This window comes from Dendrobium catenatum, unplaced genomic scaffold, assembly GCF_001605985.2.
Source record: "Dendrobium catenatum unplaced genomic scaffold, ASM160598v2 fragScaff_scaffold_1157, whole genome shotgun sequence".
Taxonomy (NCBI): domain Eukaryota; kingdom Viridiplantae; phylum Streptophyta; class Magnoliopsida; order Asparagales; family Orchidaceae; genus Dendrobium; species Dendrobium catenatum.
Genome location: NW_021319619.1, coordinates 12,468 through 22,701, shown reverse-complemented (window position 1 = coordinate 22,701; position 10,234 = coordinate 12,468). Strand labels below are relative to the sequence as shown.

At 39.2% G+C, this 10,234-nt stretch overlaps 1 protein-coding gene across 1 annotated transcript in view; it reads left to right on the top strand.

The window, feature by feature from the left end:
* The window catches only part of LOC110103226 (ATP-dependent helicase hrq1), a 30,752-nt gene extending 21,384 nt beyond the window's left edge, over positions 1-9,368 (top strand). The window contains exons 6-12 of the mRNA XM_020831852.2: positions 7,205-7,273; positions 7,360-7,482; positions 7,560-7,709; positions 8,520-8,651; positions 8,738-8,817; positions 9,063-9,157; positions 9,262-9,368. Coding sequence (XP_020687511.2) covers positions 7,205-7,273; positions 7,360-7,482; positions 7,560-7,709; positions 8,520-8,651; positions 8,738-8,817; positions 9,063-9,157; positions 9,262-9,368 — 756 coding nt within the window. The remainder of the gene's footprint in view (positions 1-7,204; positions 7,274-7,359; positions 7,483-7,559; positions 7,710-8,519; positions 8,652-8,737; positions 8,818-9,062; positions 9,158-9,261) is intronic.
* Positions 9,369-10,234: the final 866 nt, after the last annotated feature.

Genomic DNA, 10,234 nt, shown 5'->3' with positions numbered 1-10,234 from the left:
GTATTTACTAAATCCCTAGGTTCGGTGGATTTTCGGGATTTGGCCAAAGAAGTGCGTGAAAGGAGGAAAGTTAGCTCACGTTGTTGCCTCCGATCAAAAATGTCGCAACTTCCGATCCAACAGGGAGGTAGTGGCGTTGAACAGCCACAGAGGTGTCGGAGTAGCGGCGCCAAAGGGAGAAAGTTAACTTCACGCCATCGAGCTCCCCTTGCGGCTTCTGATCAAATTGTCATAACTTCCTGTCCGACCGAAAAGGGAAGTCGTCGAAGGAATGAAGCCGCACAGCGACGAAGGAGTCGGAAGGGGAGACTAGGGCAGTCGGCGAGCTCCAGTCCTTGTCTCCGATCGAAGATGGCGTAACTTCCGATCTCACAGGGAGAAGAAAGTCGTTGAATGAGCGAGGTCGAACAGCCTAAGGAGCCGAAGAAGCGGCGCCTGCAATCTCTACACCTCCTGTGAAGCACCGAAGCCGAACAACAACGAAAGAGGGATCGGGAGAGGAGAGTCGACGCGAGAGAGAGCAGGAACCAGCCGAAGGCCTTCGACGCTTCGAGCTTTTAACGACCCGTATCAGTCGTGCGAGCGATCGTGGCGAGAAGTGACGCAAGGAATGGCATCGACGTGCGACGACATGGCTACGACGTGCGGGGTAAGGCGTTCGGCAGAGAGTAGGTGAGATTTTGATTTTTTTTTGGATACGGGTCAACATTGTGGATGTGTTTTAATGTGGAAATCATTTGAATTTAAATGCAATGTATTTAAATTTCAAATCTTCTCCCTAATTTAGTTATCTGATTTTAGGAAAGTATTCAAATCAAGCATATTTCAATTCAAATAGGATTTGATTTAAATATTCCTCCCTAATTTAAGGTTCCCCACTTTACAAACATTTAAATCTCTCTCAATAAACTCTCAAGCCCTTCTTAATGCCGCCGGCCTCTCCCCCCTAGTTATTTAATTCCTTAATTGGATATCCAATTATGGGATTTAATTAACCACCCCCTTTTTCTCATTTAATTTTAATTTCAATTTTCAAATTCCCCCCCCACCCCATCCGTGCTACATCATTATGTCTTAATGACACAAGTATCTATTACTGATGATTGCTGTTAAAACTGAGAATTTGAGAGGGAAAAGCTTGAAAAATCTTCTCTATTTATAGATCTATACAAGATATCCTAATGAGGAAATAATAAATTGCAGATTTAATATATAAATAATACATAAAAATCTTTCCTAAATCTGTTCCTTCATTATGGCCTGATCCATGAGAGTATCCCACCGATTGATCTTTGTGTTCGTCGGATCCTTTGCACTGGGAACGGCTGTATTTCAACACTCCCCCTCAAGCTGGGAAATATGGATCTGTCATCCCCAGCTTGTCAATCATTCTGAGAAAGGCATAACTATCCAATCCTTTAGTAAGGATATCTGAAAGTTGATCCTTTGATGATACATGGTTGTCACTTACTAGACCACTGTCTAGTTTTTCTTTAATAAAATGTCTGTCCACTTCTATGTGCTTGGTCCTATCATACTGGACTGGATTGTGGGCAATGCTGATTGATGATTTGTTGTCACAATGTAGCTTCATGGGCTCATCCCACTTAACCTTTAAGTCTTCTAGGATTATTTTAATCCATAGTAGCTCACATATTCCCAAGGCCATAGCTCGATATTCTGCTTCTGCACTAGATCTTGCCACCACATTCTGTTTCTTGCTTCTCTATGTAACTAAGTTACCTCCAAGAAATGTGCAATACCCAGAGGTAGATCTTCTATCAACCGGTGATCCTACATAGTCAGCATCCGTGTATACTTCTAAGGTTATTCCTCGATCTCTCTTAAAGAGAATTCTTTTTCATGGTCTTCCTTTTAGGTAGTGCAATATCCTGTCTACCGCTTGCATGTAAATCTGCTTTGGATTCTGCATAAACTGACTGACCATGCTTACAACAAATACTATGTCTGGTCTAGTGTGGGAGAGGTAGATCAATTTCCCTACAAGTCTTTGGTAGGTCCCTTTATCTACATCTGGATCTTCTTTAGCTTCCCCCAGTTTAAGATTAGGTTCTACTGGTGTCGGTACTGGTTTACAAGCTAGTTTATCTGTTTCTTTTAGAAGATCTTTGATGTATTTCTGTTGTGAAATGAAGATTCCTTTGCTGGAGTGAGCTACTTCAATTCCGAGGAAGTATTTTAATCTACCAAGTTCTTTGATGTCAAATTCCTTAGTAAGACTTTTCCTTAAACTGTCTTTCTCCTCTACATTATCTCCAGTCAAAATAATGTCATCAACGTACACTAATAATATTGTGACTCCCCCTGAGTCTGAATGTTTGAAGAATAATGTATGATCCCCTTGACTTTGTCGATACCCATTTAGGAGCATGAATTTAGAGAATCTTCCGAATCAGGCCCTTTGTGATTGTTTGAGCCCATATAGAGCTTTTTTCAGTTTGCACACCTTGTTACCTTCAGATTTTTCTTTAAACCCTGGTGGTATTTCCATAAATATCTCTTCTTCTAAATCTCCATGCAGGAATGCATTTTTCACATCCAATTGTTCCAGATGCCAATTGCACTTTGCTGCTAGTGAGAGCAGTATTCGGACAGTATTCATTTTGGGTACAGGTGCAAACGTTTCTTGGTAGTCAATGCCATATGTTATCATCCACCCACTAGTCTTGCCTTATATCTCTCTATTGTGCCATAGCTTTGTATTTCACTTAGAACACCCATTTGCAGCCGACCGATTTTTTCCCTATCGGTAGATTGACGATCTCCCATGTTTTGTTCTTCTCCAAGGCCTGCATTTCATCCTTCATGGCATTTTTCCAATTTTTATCAGATAAGGTCTCAGAAATTTCTTTAGGAATATGGATATCTTCTAATGTAACAAGAAAATTTTTGTGTGATGATGAGAAGTTGTTGAAGGATATAGAGTTGTTTATAGGGTATAAGGGAGGATGTGAGCTTACCTTATTTCCAGGAGATGGTTCAGATTCTTGGATCTGCTTTGGAGCACAGCTTGAGCTTGTACGTCTAGAGTAAACCTTTCTAAATCTAATAATAGCTTTGTCATTTGTTTCCCTATCTTAGGTTTCAGGTGGATTGTTTTGAGGTGGTGGAGGAATGTCAAGAGGTGCTAGTTCATTTTCCTCATCTTCCTCAAGTTCAGTCTTCCCCTGAAGATGAGTTTTTGAGAAATAGGAATTTTTCTCATCAAAGGTAACATCAATAGAGACAAAGGTTTTTCCTTGTGGGTGGATGAAACACTTATAACCTTTTGGGTAGCTGAATAGGCACAACAAAAGATGCCATTTGAGTGCTGATTGGATCTAATTTTCCTATCGCCCATGGGCTAATGAATGAACATAAGAAGTGCATCCCACAGATTTTGAGTGCAAGATTATGATGGGTTCGAAACTCTGGGTAAAAAGAGGGACCAAGGTCTCCATTGGAGTTTTGAGGTCTAAGGCTGTTGAAGGTAAAATCGGTTGATGAGATAAGCTGCAGTTAAAAGAGCTTCCACCCCAATAGGATTTGAGTGTATTGTAGTGAATAGGAAAGCTCGGGTGTGGCTAGAAAGTACCATTTTTTCTCTCCGCAACCCCATTTTGTTGTGGGTGTGAACACACGAGGACTCATGGATTGATCCCTTCACTCTGGAAGAGGAGGAAAGGGTTTTGATTTGAAATAATCTTTTGGCATTATCGGAGCAGAATTTCTGTATTTTTAACCCTAAACTGATTTTGGAATCATGAAGAAAGATGGGAAAATGGTGCTAAAACATCAGATTTATTATTTAAGGAGAGTAGATCCAAAGAGACATCATCTAGTGCAAAGTCATGCAATAGTAAAGACCATCAATCCAGTGTGCCCAGACTAGCATATTGAAGATTTTGTAGGGTCCCACATTATAGTTAGTAATGAATAAGGTAGATAGAGAGTGTCACAATTGCTCTCACTTTGTTTGGAGAGATTGTGAGATTTCTTTATGTTAGCCACTCTCAGCACAGGTTTCAACAATGGAAATTTTATTTTCCATATTATACTGAAAAAGTGTGGAATACATTTATGTTCTTTAGGTATAGGCAAAAGAATGGATTGTCCCTATGCCATAATGATAGAAGTCGTATAACTCATGTGGAAATTCCTATCATACTAAGGGATTAACAAATAGAGCAACTAGAAAGCTTTTTAAATTGGTATTAGGTTACTTCAACCAGGTGAAGATACAATCTTATTACTCCTTAGGCAAGTCAATTGATCTTCCACACAGATTCTTCGTATGATCCTGAAATAAGCAATGAGTAGGGTTAAATACAAGGCTTGACCAAATCATATTCGATAATGTGGTAAGTTTTGGTTTATTGGAATAGTTAGATTTAGTGGAGGTAAATTGTTGGTGACGTGGAGGATACATTTTTTTTCAGAGGTGATAAGAGTAAGGGGAGATAATAGTAATGTCTTCTTGGCTAGCTACCCGAGTGGTATAGAGAACCATCAGCAGTGATGATTTTTTTGTTGTTTGGGCAAGGAGTATAATTTATGAGGTGGTTTGGTGAGTGGGTCATATGATCTATGGCTCCTGAATAAATGATCCATAATTCCTTTAAACGATTTCTAGAAGCACTTAAACTAATAGAGATTTGATTCTTACCTGAGAGTGCAAGTGAAGAAGAAGCATTTGGTTTTTCAAGAGATACCAGGAGTTGTTTTAATTTGTCAATATCTTCTTTGTTGAATTCTCCAAGGCTAGACTGAGCTTCTAGCTTACTTGTAGTATTGTTGGCATGTGATGTGCTCCTTGTTTCACCCTTTTGATTCCACTCCTTGCTGGGGGGTTTTCCATGTATTTTCCAGCATGTTTCCTTTGTGTGTCTTGACTTTTTACAATAGCTGCACCAAAGTGAGTCATTGTCTTTGAACTTCGAAGAATCTTTACCCTTCTCTTTCCATGACGATTCTTTGTTCATCACCATTGTTGAGCTTTCAACTGCCTTCGGTTCTAACATCACTCCTCGTCGGCTTTCTTCTGCGTGGATGAGGGAAATGGTTTCATTGAGTGATGACGTCTCCTCCTTGCCCACAATTTGAACCCTAACTTTGTCAAATTCTGCATTTAGTCATGCAAGAAAAACATAAACTCTATCTTTTTCAATAAAGTTTTTTAGGATCGCAGCATCTTTCGGACATCTGGTTTCTATGCATCTATAGTGATGAAGTTCTTGCCACATATTTTGTAGAATGGTGGCATATTCCGTCACGGTCTTACTCCCTTGCTTTGTGCTTATAACTTTGACTTTAATTTCAAAGATTTGTTGCCGCATCACGAGCCTTAGAGAAGGTTTGTCTGGCGGCATCCCATGTCCTTTGCAGTCGAAAGGAACATAAACGTATCGCTAATTTCTGGAGTCATGGAATTCCACAACCATGACATAATCATGGAGTTTGCTTCATCCCATGCCCCAAATTTAGGATCTCCTTCTTTTGGTCCTCCTCCAAAGAGATGATGTATTTTTCCTTTCCCCTTCAAATAGGTCTTCACAAATTGAGACCACTTTAGGTAGTTCTTCCCATTTAGACGATAGGAGGGTTGCATGTTTTGAAGGTCACCTCATCCTTGGTGCACCATCGACTCCTCAGTTTGGTCAATGTTTTGGGAGGAATTGACTTCTGACATGATGATAGTAATAAAGACTATCTATACGATCTTGGATAGCAATGAAGGCTTCCTGGAAAAAAATCCTCCTAATTTTTAGTTGTTGGCAATAAAGGCCAATATATAATTTTATTTCCTCTCTTTTTTTTTTTCTTTTCTTTGACTTCCTTGTCGGTTTAAATAACCGAGTGGGCCAAGTCTTAAAACAAGACTTGGATCGGGTGGCTAGGGAACCTGCAGAGTTGGCTCTTCCGCATGATTCAGGCCTTTAAGTCGCAAGCAGGAGATTGGCTTGCACTGCGCGATTCCGCGTGCTTCGGATCGGCACAACCTTCCTTCGGCTGGGCTTCGTTTCTTCTGGTCCTTCGTTCGAGCCGTCTAAAATAGCAGGGAGGCTGTTTTTTTGAGTTCGAGCGAGAGGCTAGGGCTCCGGAGGAGCGTCGAGCGTTGCTTCTCGCGCCTGGAGCTCGGATCGAGTCTTCTCCTTCTGTACTGGAGAAAAACGTCGACCGCGCCTGGTAGTTCCGAGCGTCGGATCGGGATATGCTCGCCTTCTGCCGTCCGCTCCTTCGTCCGTCGGCTTGGGAGAAGACAGTCGAAGATGGCATTCAGACGCTCCTCCGAATATGCTTTGACGTTCGACTCTTAGCGGGAGTCTTGACGTCTTTGGCTTTCCTCTCGGATCGGAAGTTCCGATTGGTGCTTCGACTCCATCTAGTCCCGTCCCAGCGTACACGGGTCGGCACGATAAAGTCCGAGCTTCTTCTTTTTCTCTTCCTCCTTCGACGATCTAGGATCGTTCTCCGACGACAATTAAGGCCGTTGGCTCTGATACCATGTTAAAACTGAGAATTTGAGAGGGAAAAGCTTGAAATTATTCATTACAATCTTCCCTATTTATAGATCTATACAAGATATCCTAATGAGGAAATAATAAATTACAGATTTAATACATAAATAATACATAAAAATCTTTCCTAAATCCGTTCCTTCATTATGGCGTGATCCATGAGAGTATCCCACGGATTGATCTTTGTGTCCGTCGGATCCTTTGCACTGGAAACGGCTAGATTTCAACAATTGCTCTGCTCTCTATTGCAACTAATGTATTACCTTCTAACCTGTAACCTGTGGTTTGCATCCTCTTATTCTTTATGACAGATTCATGAAACTTTTTGTTTCTGCAATTTCTTTCCCACAAAACTACGTGATGGTCTTCTCATGCTACTTTCCTATCAAACTTCAAATCATAGAAAACCATTGCATTCCTCCCCATTTTCATTTTTTTCTTAGTTTTTCAAAAATGCAATTTATCTTCATTGCAGCTGTTCTTTGACGCAATGTTCTGCATTCCAATACTCATATTTTGAACATCTTTAATATATTGCCTTCCTTGATTCAAGATTAAAAGATATTTGTTTCTGTGAATGCATAGCATTAATTTTAGCTATAAATTATCTAGAGTTTCACTTTTTGTTTTTAAAAATAAAATCTTATGTCCAGCGGTCTGTGACCTAATTATAAACTAATCAGCAGGGCACCGATCATCTGAAACCTACCGAGATGGTTGACCACTTAAGAAAGGGCATGGGTATCTTTGGGCAGGTTTGTTTCCATAATTTTGGTCAAAATCTCATTAAATTTTATACTAGAGCGTTTAGATTGAGACTTGACAGTTTTTGCTTTAATAGATAATTCATATCGAAGAAATTAATGAAAAATTAGCTGTCCATGTGGATGTCCCTAATAGCCTTGCAAATGTCTCGAAAGCGGCTCTCAGAAGGATAGGAATAACCAGATTATACAGCCATCAGGTATTGTTGTAGTTTTTCGCACTAGTTTTAAGTGGTTCTGTACATTTTGTCACTGTTTACTTTCCCTTATTATGCAGGCTGAAGCTATAAAATCTTCTCTTTCTGGAAAGAATGTTGTTGTGGCAACATCAACTTCTAGTGGAAAATCCCTTTGCTACAATATTCCTGTTATTGAGGCACTCTCAAAAGATATGGAAGCATGCGCTATTTATATATTTCCTACGAAGGTAACTTATCTTTTCCTTCTCTTCATAATATAAGCCAATATGAGCTTTCTTTTGTCTGCTTTTGCTTTATATGATTCAAAGTGAGAATTGATGTAGGCAAAAAAATATTTTTTTGGGTAATTATTGTGGGCTGTTTTTCATCTAGATGGGCTTGTCCCATTGTTCTTTGGCTGTTTGGTGTTTGGAGGATGGGGGCTGATTGGGGGGCTGTCTTTTTGGCTTTGCTGCTGGGTTCTTGTGTGCCGAGCTCCACTTCTTGGTTGCTGTTCGGTTTCTGGTTGTTCCTTTCCTGGCTGTTCAGCTCCTGGCTATTCCTTTCCTGACCGTTCCTTTCTTTGTTGTTCGGTTGTGGTGCTGCTGTGCCTTTCCCCTGTTCTGGGCGGCTGTTTTGGGCGGCTGCCTTGGGTGTCTTTTTGACTTCTTTTCTCTATTTATAGTGATGTTTTCTGCTGTTGGAAAGTAGTTGAAGCTTGATATTTGTCTCTTAAAAGCTAAGGGTTTCTTCCTAAGCTTGAGAGCTTCCCCTTCCACCTATTTCTTCCTACAAGGCTTCTATCTATTTCTTCTCTCCACAAGTTTACACCCCATTGTATCATTCTGCTTAAATTTTTATAAGTTGTAGTATGCCTTTGTTTTAATATTATTATTATCTTGTTTTTGTTTTCTACGTTGGAATTTCTCTTTTGATCCCATCAATAATTATGGAAGCAAAATTTCCTGTTGCTACATTTAGATTTTAACTTTCATTAGTAGCCTGAAAGAATGAATACATTGGTTTCTTTTTCTCCTGAAACATATTTTCACCTGCAGGCGTTAGCTCAGGATCAAATGAGAGCTTTGACGGAGATGACAAGTGGATTGGACATTTTCTTCAATGTTAGCATCTATGATGGAGATACCTCTCAAATGCATCGTACCTGGATTCGTGATAATGCCCGAGTGGTATATTAGGAGGTTCTTGAAGTTTCAACTTTATGAGACTTTCTTTTACAATTTTTTTGGTCTAAAACCGGTGTTCATCACTACAGTTGATTACAAACCCAGACATGTTGCATCTGTCTATATTGCCCTATCATGCAAAATTTCAACGGATTTTATCCAACCTCAGGTAGAATGAACACATTTCACAATGGTTTATTTCTTTTTGCAGAATATATAAATGCTCTATTTTTATAATATATACATAAATTTTCTATAACTAGTAGGTCAAACTTTGAAGTAAATTGTGTATGATTTTTAATTTACATTTTGAACATTTTTTACTGAACAGAAGAAAATATTTTGCTCATCAAAATTACGTAGTAGAAAATCCTTAATCCTGTCAATACTTCCTCTAATCAGTAAATTATTTAGGATCATTGTGATTGATGAAACTCACACTTATAAAGGAGCTTTTGGATGCCATACTGCACTTATTCTGAGGAGGTTGCGCCGAATTTGTTTGCATGGTAAATATTTCCTCTCGTTTTCTTGAGTGAGAAGGATTGATATTATGTGCTCCTGCTACTTTTCTTTCCAATCAAAATTCACTTGCCTTTCATCCCATTTACAGTACATGGTAGCAATCCTTTGTTCATATTCTGTACTGCAACATCAGCAAACCCTCGTGAGCATGCCATGGTATGTTTTGGTAATGAAATTCAAACTTTAGATATGTGATTTTTATGAGGGCTTATTTAAGCATTTCAATTGCTATTACCCCAAAATGGGGAAGATATCTTGATGCCTTATGAATTTATGGTGGTGTTTTTATCACATTTGATTGGATAATGCAAACCTCCATGTTGTATGTTTTAGATCTTGAGACTCCTGCATTTCCTTTTTCTGCTGCTTATAGATCAACTAGATAGCTTTGAAATGCAGTCTTTTGCATGCATTTTTCTCGTCAGTTAATTTTGCATTGTGCAACATCAACTATGTTTGATGGCGAAGTTGTATAGCAGCTTTCCTTCTGGCGCATTCTTCATTTCAATATCTGTGTTCAAGTAAGGTTATTATCTGTAGTCTTTGAAATTTCTTTTGTTATGGTAATTCCCTTTGAATTTAATGATTATGTTATTGATTATTAATGTTTGGTGCTTCTCTTAGGTTATTTCTTGCTTAACAAAATTGCATTCCTAACTAGACGACTTATACACTTATACCATCAATTAGTTTCAGTAAGAAGAGTAATTGCTGCACTTTGTACCATCATAAAAAATGCGTGCAGAAGGATATAAGAAGATTTGAGAAAGACATAATAAGTATGGGGATATATTCAGTGGCATCCTTATTTTGGTCAATCTGGCCTTGTTAAAAATTGGATAAACCACGTGAAATTTGAAGCCTTCGTTAATTGGTGTGTACCAATGTCTCATCCATGCAATAAAAAATTACTTGGCCCAAATCTCCTGAACAGGTGACATAATAATGCTTGCGCGAATATGTCGACCTCGATAACCACCTGGAGGTCGGATCAAACACAACAAAAATGGTGAACGAAAGATAAGACTTCTCGCAAATGCTGTCCAAAATGCGTCGACCAA